Source organism: Caretta caretta, chromosome 3 (genome assembly GCF_965140235.1).
Source record: "Caretta caretta isolate rCarCar2 chromosome 3, rCarCar1.hap1, whole genome shotgun sequence".
NCBI classification, from domain to species: Eukaryota; Metazoa; Chordata; order Testudines; family Cheloniidae; genus Caretta; species Caretta caretta.
The window spans coordinates 135,626,809-135,643,727 of record NC_134208.1 but is presented as its reverse complement, the minus strand read 5'-3'; the positions used below and the strand labels follow the sequence as shown (position 1 = coordinate 135,643,727).

The 16,919-nt window shown below is 40.9% G+C and overlaps 1 protein-coding gene across 1 annotated transcript in view; it reads left to right on the top strand.

The window, feature by feature from the left end:
* The window catches only part of LYST (lysosomal trafficking regulator), a 175,964-nt gene that overhangs the window by 156,583 nt on the left and 2,462 nt on the right, over positions 1-16,919 (top strand). The window contains exons 46-51 of the mRNA XM_048843805.2: positions 2,369-2,505; positions 4,791-4,889; positions 12,037-12,176; positions 12,362-12,459; positions 14,608-14,764; positions 14,995-15,066. Of these exons, the coding sequence (XP_048699762.2) occupies positions 2,369-2,505; positions 4,791-4,889; positions 12,037-12,176; positions 12,362-12,459; positions 14,608-14,764; positions 14,995-15,066 (703 nt within the window). The remainder of the gene's footprint in view (positions 1-2,368; positions 2,506-4,790; positions 4,890-12,036; positions 12,177-12,361; positions 12,460-14,607; positions 14,765-14,994; positions 15,067-16,919) is intronic.

Below are 16,919 nucleotides of genomic sequence, written 5' to 3'. Positions count from 1 at the left end.
TCTCATGACTTGTTCTTTACTCCACCTCTCTGTGAAGGTTGCATTTTTAATTTCAGTCACCTCACCTCGGTGAGGGGAATGGCAAATTGAGAACTCTGGTATTCAAGCCTCCCTATACAGCCGTCTATAAGGACAAGGTTTACCTTCACCCTTGCCCAAAATTCCTGAAAAAGATTGTTTCCAACTTTCACATTAATCGGGCAATCTGTTCGCCACCATTTTTCCCAAAACCTCAAACTCTCAGAGATGAAGAGAAGCTCCACTGTTTTTAGACATCAGAAGAGCTGTAATATTTTTACCTGGCCTGGACTAAATTGTTTAGGTATCATGATCACAATTGTTCATTGTGGTCGTGGACACCCAGTTTCCTCTTAAGTTTCTGTGACTTTTTGGGCACAAGTTCCTATTCCTGACAGTTGCAAAACAACAGCTTGGTTGTCTGCACACATTTGCTTCTCATTATACTATAGCCATTCGTTTCAGGAATGATGCCAAATTTGGGCTTGCTGTTCTATGGTCACTGTTCAAATAGACTTTGGGCCCACCTCCAGATGGATCTGCTTGTGAGTCCCCTGCAGTGGAATGGATATGTGTAATCACTTGAAGAAACTGTTACCTACCTTTCCATAATTGTTGATCTTTTGAAATGTGTTGCACATGTTCATTCTACTACCCACCTTCCTTCCCCTCTCTATCAGAGCCTTTCTAGTAAGAAAAAACTGAGGTGGGTCGGGAGTCGTTCCACCCTTTATACCTGTGGTGCATGGCGGCAGAGGTCATTCAAGCTGCCCCAGTTGGTATTGCTTAGGGAAAAAAATCTCTGACAAAAGTGCGCTGGGCATGCGCTCACATAGAGTGGAATCACAGGTGCGCGCCCCCGCCCCTTCCCCAATACCCCGCTCTGCCTCTTCCTGCTTCTGCTCTGCCCCTTCCTACCCAGTTCCACCCCCTCCTCAGAGCATGCCCCATCCCCACTCCTCCCTCCCTCCCAGTGCTTCCTGCATGCTGTGAAACAGCCGATTGCAGCGGGCAGGAGGCACTGGGAGGGAGGGAGGAGGAGTTGATCAGTAGGGCTGCCAGCAGGAGGGACGGGGAGCTTGGCTGCCAGTGGGTGCTATATCACCCACTAATTTTTTTCCATGGGTGCTCCATGGACATGCAACACCTCTTGAAGAACAGTTAGGGAAAGGCAGATAACTTTCTTTGCCAGCATATCCAGAGGAGCAGAGTGTTGATGAACAAGTAGATGAATAGAAGAGCAGCAGAAGGGAGAAGTGAAGGAATATTTGTTGGAGGGTGGAATGGAGGATGAGTAAGGGAAACAGAAGTAGAACCATAAGGCAGAAGGCTTGGTTATCAGGTTAACTCAATGGAATTAAAGCCTACTGATATAAGTACAAATGGGTTTTAATAATTGTCTCTCTTGCATTAAAGCATTTTACTGGCCAGGATTTTCAAAAATAAGAGCAAAATTAGGCTCTGAAGTCCACAGGCACCTAAAATAAGTAGCCTCTCTTTCAGAAGTGTTGTTCTCAGCGATTCCCACAGAAGCAAATAGACCTGGGCAAAAAATAGGACCTAATTTTCACAGAAATATTCACAAAAATTGTCTCCTTTTCCTTCCAAATTCAAAATTTCAATGAAAACTTTTGCCAAAATGGCAGACTTGGAAAAATGTCAATGAGCTCTAATGCTCAGTGGTTAATGTAAATTCCGCAACCCCCTTTATGCAAAAACCCAGAGATTTGAAGCTACACCCTGAGGAGAGGGCCATTGACTGGTGATTACCTGTTCTCAGAGATGGAGAATAAAGGCCTGAGCTGTTTAAAGAAACAGCTGATGTGTCCAATTGGGGTCTAGTTCCTGATCCATCTCAAAGCTGACATGAACTTGGGACCAAGGGAGCAAACCCATTTATGTGGTTTGAAAGATTGGCACCAACCAGAGCCCTATGCTGGAGTTGTGGGCGACCTCTAGTAAGCTTTTAGTACATGTCTAGTTTTTGTTTTGTTTTTGTTTCTTCTGTAATGCTTTTGCCCTAAGCATATAAATACAGTTTGCTTTGTGAAAGCTGTTTGGTAATTGGTGTACACTGCTTTAGCTGCTGGAGAAAGAGTAAATCACGGGTGCCGGATCCCAGTCAGACCTGCTGGGAAATTGCAGTGAGGTGCAAAGGGACTGAAAGCCTAAACCCTCAGTCTGAAGGGAGAGAGACATGAATCTCTGCACCAAGAGAGGTGGTGGTTGGAAGCCTAAAAACTTACGTGGGTACCCTCAATGAAGACTGGAGATGCGGGAGGCAAAGGTGCAGTAACCCTGAAACTGTGACAGCATACTTGACACAAAACATATAATGCTTTTCCTGCAGGTGTGAGAAGCATGCACAGTACAGATATCCAGTGGTCAGCCATTCTGAGTTGGGGATATGCTGATAACATTTTAAGACTAAAAAGCAAGCAAAGTGAACCTCCAATAAATTTTATACAGAGTTCACAGTTGCACCAGGTAAAACTCTTTAAAGTGTTTCTAACTGTAAAGTTAATGTATTTGTAAAAGGTGCTCTATATGACATCACTGAAAACTGAAATCTATTTTTAACAGAGAACATGTACAGCCTAGATAGTGATAGTGCAAATTTCATAGCCTTGCACCATTCCTGATCACCTGAACCCCAGCGCACCTCACCTTTATTTTGGGGAACAGTTTCTAACAATGCAAGGTTTAGCATCCATGCCCATGTAATCCTTAGAGTCTCCGAAAGCACCGACAGGGTGCTCAATATGATGCGGGCACATATCCAGTGGGAACTAAGGTGGATCCTGTATATCCCTTAATATATGCCATCAGATAAGTGTCTTTAGTTGCTAGCAATCTTGTTCATGCTTGAACCAGTGACGTAGAGATGTAAAAAGAACAGGAGTAATTGTGGCACCTTAGAAACTAACAAATTTATTTGAGCATAAGCTTTTGTGGGCTATAGCCCACTTCATTGGATGCATAGAATGGAACATATAGATAGATATAGATATCCACACACACAAATAGAGAACATGAAAAGATGGAAATAGCCATACCAACTGTAAGAGGCTAATTAATTAAAATGAGCTATTATCAGCAGGAGAAAAGCTTCAAATACAGACTCCAACAAGAAACTGCTGAGCTTGAATTAATATGCAAGCTAGATATCATTAACTTGGGTTTGAATAGAGACTGGGAGTGTCTGGGTCATTACACATATTGAATCTATTTCCCCATGTTAATTATCCTCACACCTTGTCAAGTGTCTAAACGGGCCATCTTGATTATCACTACAAAAGTTTTTTTTTCTCCTGCTGATAATAGCTCATCTTAATTAGCCTCTTATAGTTGGTATGGCTACTTCCACCTTTTCAGTGTGTGTGTGTGTGTGTGTGTGTGTATGTATATTTTCTTACTATATGTTCCATTCTGTGCATCCGATGAAGTGGGCTGTAGCTCATGAAAGCTCATGCTCAAATAAATTTGTTAGTCTCTATGATGCCACAAGTACTGTTCTTTTTGCGGATACAGACTAACACGGCACTACTCTGAAACCTGTCACAGAGATGTAAGGCTCTGTAGCCTGTTATCAATGTCACCATCACCTTGTCCTTGATGACATTCTTTATTATGTGATCATAAGGATTTCCATCAGTTCTTCAAAAAACGTGTAATGGAGTAGGAGACACAAACTTACATCCCAAGTTTAAACTCAGCTGCACTCATTTGCTTTGCTGGTTAGTATTTCGCTTGTCTCTGTCCTGGAATTACTCTAAATGCCACATTTGTTTTCTGGGGCATACCCATTTTTGGGTGAGCCCCTCCAAGCTCTGCAAAATGCCCCCCCCCCCCAATACCTTTTTGGTCCTCCTTCCATTTCCATCCACCAAATATCCCTCTTTCTTTCTTCTCCACTAAATTTCCCTCTTGAATCTCTCTGCTCCCAAAATCTGCTTCTGATTCAGCTCCTCTACCATGGCAGAAAAAACATGATTGGATATGTCATCATGAGTATATAGAACTTTCCAAACAGTTTGTTTCCAGGCTGAGAACAAGAGTAGGGAAGATCATAGGTGCCTTAAAATATTGGTATGTGTGGGCTGCAGAATAAGTGTCTCCTTGTTGGTTCTACTGTATGTAAAGTCAAAAATGTTGATTAAAGACAAAATGGAAAAAGTCAGAGTGAGACCCTCACCCCACACTGGCCTCTTTATACCACATAAAATTCAGAACTTCATAAAGGTGCTCTGAAAGCCCTGCATCTCGCTGTGATATGATTCTTGCAGCAAAGGTACCATGAAAGACAGCAGTAAGAATATTTTTCCAAAGATCACCTGGCAAACCCTGATATAGGGCATCTGTGAGAGGGATGCATCAGGGATGGGGACAAAGCACACAGCCCTGGGAGGCTGCCATAATTTACACAGACCCTTAGGACTGTCCACGTTATGTCGCGGCCTCTCCAGCCAGCCGAGGATCAGAAGGGCAGAAAGCTACTTTAACACTTACCTCCATCCCTTTGAGCTGAGAGTTCTGTGCTATGCATCTTAGATACGCCACATAATTTCATCCATAATTTTAACTCTAACTATGCAAAATGTATGTAAACTGCTCTTGGGCTTCCATTCTGGGTCAGGTATTTTATTTATTGCATGTTTTTCTTAGGAAAGCCAGTAAAAACAGATTTGATAAAATAGCTAGGTATAATGAAATAGAATGTAGTTAAAATAGTACTTAATTTTCTCTGGCTCTTTTTTTTTTTTCTCTCCAAGGTAACAAGTTGTGCTTGGGTACCAGACAGTTGCCAGCTTTTTACAGGTAGCAAATCTGGTGTCATCACAGCGTATATCAACAGATTCTCTAGCAATATGGTAAGTATATCAGACAGAATTTATAATTAGGAATTCAGCTATTTACAGTATTTTTCTTTTCTTATCCTTGCTGTTGTTTACTCCGCTTCTTAAAACTAGACTTGTGTTACTAAAAATGCCTTGTATTTAGGGGTTTTGGTTTTTTAACTAAAAGAGGCTTTCAAAGTATCCTATCATATACATTTTCACAAATAATTTAAATTTTGTATTCTGCATATTAATAACTATTTGGATGGTGTCCAACTTCTCTCTTCCCCAACATCCACCTTTAAAGAAGCTTGAAAAATAAATGACTTTCCTACCCTATTTTATTTTCAAAGCAAATGCTGATTTTTGTTGTGTTTGAGGACTTTACATTTTTTATACTTAGTTACTAGTACGTCAACATCAGGACTCCAGACCGTTACTATCCAAAGGAATAAATCTACTGTCCAGATGCAGACGTGAAAGATAAGAGTGAGGGGGTCCCACTAGCAAACTCAGGGCACCCTGACAAAGGGGAAGGCCAGCCCCTCTGGTACTTGGAGAAGATACTGGAGTTTCTATCAAAGTGCCATGTCTGGACATTGCTCTTCTATCCACTCCTGACTAGTAGGTGGCTGATAAATTTGAATCTCCACCTTACCCTCTCTAACTGCTGTGGAAGGGAGAAGGAGATTTTTTTTTCTCTCCAGAACCTTTTGTTTGCTATGAGGATTGCTAATCTACCTCTCCTGAACTCTCTGGGTAAATCCTTGTCTCCTTTAAGTCAATGGGAGTCTTGTCTAACTTCCTGTTCCTGAGCAAACTTAGAGAAGCTAGCCAAACTCCAACTACAAGATCACCTTACTGAAGTTAATACTCTAGACATGGCATAATCTGGATTCAGGCCAGGTCGTAGAACTGAAACAGCTTTCATGGCATTGATGGCTGAAGGGAAGACATCCATTCTCATTCCACTGGACCTTTTTGCAGCATTTGACACTGTCAGCCGTGCACTACCTAAACTTGTCTTGCCTGAGAGGTGACAGGGGTCCACGATAATGCACTGAAGTGACTTGAGTCCTTTCTTGAGGGACAACCCAATGAGTAGGGATGGAAAATAGTACCTCTGCCACCAGACCCCTCCCTTGTGAAGTCCAACAAGAATCAATTTTGTCCCAGTGCCTGTTGAACATCTACATTCACCCACTAGACAAATTGGTCAGATAACATGAACTCAAGTGTCAGTAATATGCAGATGACACAAAGTTCAGACTATTCTTCACTACATACAACCATGTACAGCTCAAGGGTGATGAACAAGCTGGCTGAAGTGGAACCCAAGCAATACAGAGTGATGCTGATGAGCAGAGGTAAGTACTTAGAAAAGTTTGTAACCATAGTAAGATCTCCTTCAGTTGAGGGTGCACGTCCACAATTGGTCAGTTCAGTCTGTAGCTTAGGAGAGCATTTGACAGCTTGCTGACACTAAGCTGTTGCATACACACCATCTGTCAGTAGACCTGGACAAGTAATAGATTTTTCATTTTGCTGGCAATTCCAAAAAACTGCAAAAACAAAACACTTTTTTTGGAAACTTTCAGAGAATCAAACAGTTGGGATGAAATAGTTTTCTTTCAGTTTGGGGCACTTTTGACATAACACCTAGGAATGGGGTGGGTGGAGGAGGAAGCCGCCTCTTTAGGCGAGTAGTTAGGGAACTCACCTGGGACATGGGAAACCCCTGGTTCAATTCTTCTTCTCCCTGACGTGGAGAGAGGATTTCAACACGAGTTCCCACCCCTCAGGTGATTGCCCTAACCACTGAACTGCAGTAACTCCTCACTTAACATTGTAGTTATGTTCCTGAAAAATGCGACTTTACGCGAAACACACACACACACACAGTATAAGTTTTAAACAAACAGTTTAATACTGTACACAGCGATGATGATAAAGCTTGGTTGAGGTGGTGGAGTCAGAGGGTGGGATATTTCCCAGGGAATGCCTTACGGCTAAATGATGAACTAGCAATTGGCTGAGCCCTCAAGGTTTAACTCATTGTTAATGTAGCCTCACACTCTACAAGGCAGCAAGAATGGAGGGAGGGGAGACAGCATGGCAGACAGACACACACTGTGTGTGTGTGTGTGTGTGTGTGTGTGTGTGTGTGTGTGTGAGAGAGAGAGAGAGAGAGAGATGCGCATTTCCCCTTTAATGACAGGTTTCAGAGTAGCAGCCGTGTTAGTCAACATCCGATGAAGTGAGCGGTAGCTCACAAAAGCTTATGCTCAAATAAATTTGTTAGTCTCTAAGGTGCCACAAATACTCCTTTTCTATTTCCCCTTTAAGTATGCTGACACCACTCTTAACTACACTACCTTGTTAAGTTAATCGGCAAATTGAGACCGCAGCAACTGCTGCTAGGAAGCTCCCTCTGTCCTGAGCCCTGTCGTGTGTCCCTCCCTGCTCTATGGAGATGGGGTAAGCAGCGTGCAGGAGTAGGGGGGAGGGAGACACCCTCCCCCAGCAAGCAGGAGGCTCTGGAGAGCAGCTCCAAGGCAGAGGGCAGGAGCAGCACATGGCAGTGGGGGGAGGGACAGCTGACCTGCTGGCAATTGATAGCCTGCTGGGTAGCTGCTGCACAGGGAACTTAGGGGAGTGGGGAGCTGATGGGGGGCTGCCGGTCCACCCTGGTTCCAAGCCCCCACCAGCAAGCTGCAACGGGATGCTCTCACTGCAAGCAGTGGACGAAGCAGGCAGCTACCAAATGACCTCATAAGGGAGCATTGCACAACTTTAAACAAGCATGTTCCCTAATTGATCAGCAATGAAACAGTTAACCGGAACGACTTCAAGTGAGGAGTTACTGTATGTCCTATTCAGATTTGGCACTTTCTGAATCTTTCCTATTGAAGCTTCTTACAAATAATTATAGCCCTTGGAACAGAGACGAGAACTTGGATGTCCCATATCATATCAGAGTGACCTGATCACTAAGTTGTTTGTTCTAAACTGTTTGGTGAACTGGACAAAAATTTGCAAGTAACTTTTGCGTTGACTGTAACTGCATTTTTCAGCAAATAAACTATTTCCCAAAAACTTTGCCCAGCTCTATCCATATGTAATGCTTTCTATCATCTCCAGTTGGTTAGGAGTTGCCCTCCCATCCTGATGAACAGTGACCTGGACTCAGTTATTCGCATCTTCATCATCTTTTGGCTGCAGTACCTAATTGTGGTATAGGTGGGCATGAAGCCTTTCGTGCTTTGGAAACTCCGACTAGTACAGAACCCTGCCGCCCACCTCAAGAACACTAGCTACCACAAACCGATCAAACCTGTCCTCCATTCTCTACACTGCCTTACTGCGGAACATCAAGTCAGGTTGAAGGCCTTGATCCTTATCTTCATGAGGCCTAATGGTCTGGGCCCAGAGTATCGAAAATATCACCTAAAGCTCTGGAATGAAGACCACGATCAACAGCTTCAGTCCTGTGGTACAATGGAGCTTTCTATAATAAGATTAAATCCCATTTGTGCGGAAAACAGAACTTTCTTGGGGGCCAGTAAGAGACTGGCACAAACTCACACAGGAACTAAGGACTCTTGCAAACTGTAACGGAGCCCTTCGCTGCTCGTGCCACAAATCAGCCGGAGACTGCTTAGAGTGCAGGCACCAGTGCCCTTTTATTTGCAGTGTCACTTCCCACCACCATCTATATACAGTCCGTACAACACAGCTCCCTGGAGGACAGCTAGCTTCCTCAGCCAGCAGGAACCTACAGCCACAGGCTCCTCCCTTTCCTGTTTCCCCCTGCCATTGCTTCCTTCCTGCCAGCTTTATATAACCCCCTGGTGAATAAGATCTGCATGGGTTTCTCCTCAAGCCCTTAGGCGAGCCATACCCAGCTAGCCCCAATTAATGCCCTTTAATTGGAGCTGGGCTAACAGGGGCCTGGTCAGGACCTCCTGGCCAGCACCCTGTTACACAAACCTTACCACATTCTTCTCTGACCTTGCCTTCTCTAACGTAGACATATAACATCATGTATTAAATAATTTAAAAAAGAATCCTTATCAAAGAATCCTTACACTCCCCTGCACACCTTTTCCCCAGTGATGAGACTAACTAACGTGTGACAGATGTTAGTCATATCGCTTCATGCATTGATGGAAGATGCTTAGATACTCGGGTATAAAATAGAACTGTAATGGAGCCAGGATTTTGCCTTCTGTTTTAAGTCGTCTTTTCTGTGAATAGCTCCAGCATCATCCTCTTCAGTAGTTCATAATTTTTTCCCAAGAAGCAGCAAATCGCTGACACAATTCTTGACCATTCATCTTATGTCACAGGGTTCCGAATAGCAGCACTTAAACTGACAACAGTATTGTTTTATGTTGCTTTTGCTTGATAAATCTAGGAGCAGCAACAGAGGCTTAAGTGCTCTCTGCAGATTGAGAAGGATTCCACTGCATCAAGGTTAAAACTTTGCAGAAATTCATGGCTCAAGCCCCACACACATTAGGAAAGCCCACCCATTGTGAGCAATTAATTTTTAAAGCCCCAAGCATATCAGTTATATTTTTGGTAACTAACGTAGGAAATAAACTTTTTGTACAGAATACTTGTGTTTTAAAAATGCTAATGAAGAAACTAGCAATTTGTATTTGACAGCTATAAGGAACTTTAGAACTGCGAATAGGAGGAGTTTGCTTTGCTCCTCAGGTGTCCTCTGTGAGATCATGTTTGCTGAATCCCTCAGCACTGACACTTCTGTATACCTCAGGCAGCATGACCTTGCTGCCAATTTTGTAGCATCTGTTGTTTAGTCAGTTGCTTGAGACAGGGCTATAGGGAATGCCAACGCGTTTACTAGCATCTGTTCTGTATTCAGCCCCCCAGCTGAGTGCTTTGGAACAGTCTATTATAGATGCAGTACAGGAAGTGTCAATCAGGGAAAATCATCATGTGTAAATCATTAAAGCAAGGAGACAGGTATGATGCTAATGGACAGACATAAGAGTCTAGAACTCTGAAAGCAGGGCTCTCTAGTGACCTATATCTCTGTGTTTGAAAATGTTCAGACAAACTGCTCTTGTCTGTTACTTCTCCCAGGCATTGTCAATATCTGTAATCCAAAACACACTGAAGTACTGTTATGAGAAGTCACTCAAATCACTACCCTTAGAAGGCCTCAGCCAAGAGGTTCTGGATGTTGGGCAAGTGGGTTGCTCCACCCTTTAGTTGTTCCTAATCTATCTGGGGCTTTCTTGCTGACAGAGAGGGAAGCATTTTAGCTTATTGTATATCCTTTTGAGAGAATAGATGAAACGGTGTGGTAATTATTTGTATGATCCCTCACTCCAGTGCCTTAACCACAGCCATCCAGCCTAACACAGAGAGGGGGCATTTTAAATATATGACCAGCTTTAAATCAATTTATTTTTATATCTATGCCACTTTAAAAATATTTTGTGAGTTGAGTGTTTATATTAGTGTAGTGAAGTGGACATCAGCATTGGAAGGATAAATGGAAGAAATGAGTCTTAAGAGATTTGAAGGAGGCGGCGAGAGCTTCCATGGCACACAGTACTTACACATATGTTTTAGGCATAGAGGATGGCATGAAAAGTCATAGTTGCATTACTTATTAGCACAAATAAATTATTTGATCCTAGAGTTCCATCCTTTCCCATTACTATCATTTTGTACTTTGTATTATGATAGTGCCTAGAAACTCCAATCCAGGATCAGGCCACATTGAGCTAGGGGCCGTAGAGACAAATAATAGAGAATCCCTGTCCCAGAGATGTAGGTGTCAGCAAAAGGTGGACAAAACAGACAGATTAGATGGGGGAAGTGGAAAGATAAGGAAACAAAATAGTTTAGCAGAAAAATTAATCTTGACTTGACACTTTGACCATTAAAAACCTTGTTTTAGTTCTGTTCTTAAAATTCTAAAATAATGGCAGACCATACTTCTATGAATAGTAGATACTACATTACTCTGAGGGGATGTAGAAACTGGATATTCTTATCAGCAAGTATTATACTACACAGTAGGAAGATATGTTTATCGTTTTCTTGTGATCGGTTAAATGAAACTAATCGCTAAATGTTATGATTATTGAAGGTCAATCTTGTCCTGACTGGTAATCAATATAACTAGTACAGAAATGGATGTTGCTATTTGTTGCTCAGATAGTGATAGAAATGATAATGATAGCTAGCATATTGTGAGTGAAATCTATTACCAGTTCCTTCTCCTTTTCTCTGATGACTCTTTTCATCTTTTAGTAGAGCTATTGTATGCCCTATTTTCTCTTCCAGATTTCTAAATTGTTCATTACTGTGCTCTGAGGTAGTAAAGAAGAGCTATGGGAAAATTCATTGTAGCAGAGACACATTTACCTTTCTTGTATAAACATTATTCCAATCTCCTTGTACGCTGGTCTTCTCTTAATTGGACAATTATAATTCTGATCAACTCTTCTAATTTATAGGCTGTTTTTCAAAAAAGTCTGAAGAATTGCAATTTTTAAAACACAAGAACTAGCACTTCTGCTTAGCAGTTTCATCTTCTCTTTGGCATTTAATTTTTGACAATTTCTATATTAGAGCAGAGCTTCAAATTTCACACTTAGGTAAGCCCCACCTAAGGACTTGGCACTGGCTCAATATGTTCCCAGTAACTTGGGGTTTTTTCCAAGTTTTTTTTTAAAGTGCTGGTCATTGCCATTGACTGTCACTTGCTGAACTAGTTTTTCCTAATTCCAAAATGTTTCTGGCCCTCAACCCCCAATATTTCCTCTCCAGCCAGTCAAACTGAAATATGGAGATCTAGCTGCCATCTGTATTTGAGCTACTGACATAACATGTTTGGAAAACAACCAGCCACACACAACTTTTTCTCAAACCTTGTGTGTGAGAGAAGTAGGAGAATATAGGGCCTTTCACATCTAATGTCTTACTCCAAATACTCATGTAAGCAATGTGTTTGCTTCTTTAAAAGTCCTACAAATAGCATCTGAACTGAAGATATGAAGCATTTAATCATGGAGTGCCAGTTCATTCCTTAAGATCTATACATATTGATCCAATTGAAAACAATGGAAGCCACACTTCCAAAACAATAAATACGTTGTGTTTAATTCAGGTCTCATTTTAATATATTATTTTTCAGCATTCTGAGATAGAAATGGAATCTCAAGTACATCTATATGGTCACACAGCAGAAATAACCAGCTTATTTGTCTGCAAACCATATAGTATAATGATAAGTGTAAGCAAGGATGGAACCTGCATCATCTGGGATTTGAACAGGTACAAATATAATTTCCTCGGTTAGCCTAAAAAGGCTTACTTTCTAACTGTTAAGAATCTTAATCTGAAATGATTATTTTACACTATTACTTTCCAACTATTTTAATCTTATGTGAAACCAAAACTCAGTTTTGGTTTTCTGAAAGTAAACTGCAGATTATTTAGAGATCTGTTATTCTTTGTAGGCTGTGCTATGTCCAAAGTCTTGCTGGACACAAGAGTCCTGTGACAGCAGTCTCTGCTAGTGAAATGACAGGTGATATTGCAACAGTTTGTGATTCAGGTATGTATGGTATCATGAATGAATAACCTATCCACATTTATAGACCAGATTTAAAGATCAACCAACTTTCCCAGTGCAATGGTTTGTCATGTTACTTGAATCATTTGAGCAGCCAACTGATCAACTCAATAACTTCTTATTTCTATATACAGTATGATATGTATATCTTTTTTGTAGTTACAAATATGCTAGTGTAAGTGATTGACAGAACTGTATGTGTAATATTTTGATTTTTGTTTTAAGATTTGAAACTTTTGAGTCCTGAGAGATTCAAATTCTATTAAGTGCATTACTTTCATGATAGTAGTGATTTGTTTTCCAAGATACTGTATCCTCCAAAGGAGTTTTACTTATACAAAGCAAAATTACATTTTCTAAAACTACAGTCTTTTTGGAGTGTTCAGATGTTCCTTGATATATGCACTATATTGAGGCATCATATATGCTATATTAACAAAGAGTTTATTATCTAGTGACTCAAAGCAAACGGGAAAAGCAATGTGATCTTGCTGTGATTGGAACCAGAAAAATTCTGTAGAGTAGTCTGGTTTTTTGTTTGGTGGTTTTAAGGAAAAACCCTCCAGAAGAAAGTGTAGGTATTTGTTGTTAATGCAGAACCCTAGAGAGTTTGGAACCCTGCAATGAGTTTTCCCAGAAAGTCCCTGACTCTGCAGCCAAATGGCACAAAACCACTTTTTCTTAATTGTTCTTCCTCCTCACATATCCCAATCATGTATTTGGATAGTAAGTCAAATTTTCACATGGGCAGTTAGAAGTAGCTTAAGGTGCATGATGATTTGATGCTTACTGCATACACACACTACAGCACTATATTTGTTTCTGTAAGAGGAGGCACACTGAACAGCACTCATTACCTTTTTATTACTTTTTCTGTCTTGTAGTGTAGTTAATGTTAATTTGAGGCTGTCATTTGGACAAGGCCTCTCTCTTTTTTCTTTTTTTTGGTCTGCATCTAATTTTCTCCCCCATCAAGGGAGGTAGGCAAGATAAATAGATTAATTTTATAATCCATATGGCAACAAGCAGTTTGTTGTCCCAACATTTATACATACAATGTCTTGGTTCTCAATGCTGAACTCGTACTACGAAGGAGAGGCTTCTAAGGTCTCTTCAGGAAGCTGCTTTCATTCTTCCTTTCTTCCTGTATTCCCATGAAGAGTGAGGTGGATCAAAATCAGTGCTGTAAATAAGTCTTGCAAGATAGCACAAGCAGATTATTATATTAAAGGATGATTGAAGGTTAGGACCTCTCGCAATTAGAGAAACCGAATACATGATCTTAGCATTCCAGGGCCAAGGCCAGGTCCGAGACCGAATCTGAGGCTTTGTCTACACGGCACATTAGTTGTTAATACTTTTGTCGCTCAGGGGTGTGAAAAAAACACCCCTCCCAAATGACACAAGTTTTAACAACAGAAAGCACTGGTGTGGACAGCACTTTGTTGGCGGGAGCTGCTCTCCCATCGACGAAGCTACTACCCCTCGTTGGGGGTGGTTTTATTTTGTCTACGGGAGAGCTCTCTCCTGGTGATAAAGAGTGGTTACACTGCATGCCTTACAATGGTGTGGCTGTAGTGGGACAGATGCACCATTGTAAGGTGTGCAGTGTAGACATAGCCTGAGATATTTGTCTCCTTTATCTCTACCATTCTCAGGCCTTGTCTTCACTAGGAAAAAATGGTGTGTTCTTACCTGGTGTTAGCTAACATAGGGCAATTAACAAGAGGTAAAATCCTAGTAAAGACAAGGCAGTTGTAATGTGAACGAACACATTAGCAGATTGAGGTAAACCTTGAGAGAGAGATTACAATGTTTACTTTGACCTGCTAACGTGAAAACTAGTGTTTTCAAAAACTCATATTGGTGAGTAGAATGTTATATAGCTTCCTTACTGCTAAAGTGCTATGGTTTATATCATATTAATTTTGTGGGGGTTTGCCTATACAAACAATATGGTAAAAAGAGAAAATAACTGTGGTACAGTATTTGTACAGTTTTCTGATCTGAGTCCGTTTTCATCTTTACTAAACTGATCTCTTGCTGATGTGGCCTTTAAAGCTAAATGACATAGGCTATTCAAATAGTCTAAATAATCTTGTAATGTTCGTGTTTTACTTTGTATTACAGTTGGAGGGGGCAGTGATCTGAGACTTTGGACGGTAAATGGTGATCTTGTAGGACATGTGCACTGCAGGGAAATCATATGCTCTGTTGCTTTCTCTAACCAGCCAGAAGGAGTGTCCATCAATGTTATTGCAGGGGGGTTAGAAAATGGGGTTGTAAGGTAAGAGCATACACTCTCCTCCTCAAGTTCTTAAAGTACTTTGCTGATAAACACTTATAAAAACATAAAATCAATGTTTGTTTTTGTTTTGAGACTGTATGCAGTTTTAAAATCATGCTAATGTTCTGCTTTACAAAAAGTTGAACTAGTTGTTCAACTGTTTGCAGTTTCTAAAATTAAACTTATGTTTAAGTAGAATATGGAGAAAATAATTACTTTTTCTTTTTCAGGCTGTGGAGTACTTGGGACTTGAAACCTGTGCGGGAAATTACATTTCCTAAATCAAATAAACCTATTGTAAGGTAAAAAAATTTTGCTGCATAAAAAGAATTCAAGTTCCCTTTAAAAATAAATCTGGACTTTTGAAGACACTGACAGAGGGGGGAAGTGGATGAACAAAACTATCTGAAAACAGGCACACAATCCTACTAGTTCCCCATGAAAGTAAAATGAGCACAAATACATTGTAACATGACAGTAATAACTATTCCCAGCTGCTACCATGATGAGATAAACACAGACCGAAACTTGAAGGATTCCCTTGTGGACTGAACAATGCTTGCTCTTTTGTCTTTTAAAACAAAGTTTATATTTTTCCCAGGATTTACATATTAACTCCAGATTTGAAATGGTTATAATATGAGCTTCAGTAGTAAATGACTTGTATGGCTTTATTTTGTTGCTGTGCATTTTCCCCCTCACCCTTCCCCCTGGCTGGCACAAAAATGCCCAGATCCTGCAAACAGTTAAGCACCTGTGTTAATTTTGCACACACAAAGAGTCTCATTGGTCACTTATGTAAGAGCTACACTCGTGCTAAAGGGTTTGCAGAATTGGGGCCCAAACTCCCACTAAAGCATACCCTCAGTGGGAATTTCCTTGCATGAAGACTTGCAGGATCATGCCCTAAGTTTCATAATTATTCAATAGTAACAACAAATTTTATTACAAGAATTTATATTTGTGCCCATTACTGAAGCAACATTTTTAAACATATTACAATGATCACTGTTAAAGCCAACACTTACCACTGTTACCACATCCTGGTAATAGTGGTTTCTGAAATACTGACTTGCTCTTCTAAGCAGCAGAAATTCTTTTTTTAAATTATACGGTATCAATTATATTTATATAGAAACTGTTTGGTTAATCCAGAAAAATTCCTTTTTAAATAGGGAGAAAAATGACTATTTTGACATTAGTTGTGTTAGGATACTTAGGCCTGGTCTACACTGGGGGGGGGGGGGTGTCGTCGATCTAAGATACATCGACTTCAGCTACGTTATTCTGGTAGCTGAAGTTGCGTATCTTAGATCGACTTAGAATCACTTACTTCGCATCCTCGTGGCTCGGGATCGACGGCCACCGCTCCCCTGTCCACTCCGCTTCCGCCTCTCGCTGTGGTGGATTTCCAGAGTCAACGGCAGAGTGATCGGGGATCAATTTATCGCGTCTCAACTAGACACGATAAATTGATCCCCGATAGATCGATCACTAATCTGGCGGGTAGTGTAGACATGGCCTAATAGAGCAAAAGAGGTGTTTCTACCCACAATGAATTCTTTAAATTGCAGTAAGTACAGCAAACTAAACACTTGGGTTCTACAGTACAAATGTGTAATTAGGGATTCCGAATATGTGTGTGAATGGCTAGAGTTGAACTCCCATCTGACAGCTTTGCACAGAAACATAATTCTCTTCACATTTGTAATGGGGTCGCAGGTTTAACCTGTGATCTCAGCATCAAGTTAACTTAATCATATTTCATTTAATGTGTACCAACCATCACCTCAGCAGCACCTCACAGTAATTAGAAACAAGGACTTTTGTACAAGTTTCTGTTTTTTTAAGTCTCTTGAAATAAAACAATTAGCAAGAATTGGTGGATTTACTTACTGTGGTGATAAAATCAGGAAATGCCTGCCTTTAAAAACAAACAAAAAGAAGTATCCCATGAAATTTGCCAGATTCTGGTTCTGGCCATCCATCTGAGAGCAGGTTCCAGGGAGATGGACCCTGTACTGTGAACACCTTCTGCCAGACAGAGACAGTTCTACCCAGGAAATGACAGCAGGAGCAGCACAGCAGATTGTACTTGTAGTGACAAGGAGAAAAACAAATTGACTGGGTATTAAGTTAAATTTATGGCAGTAAA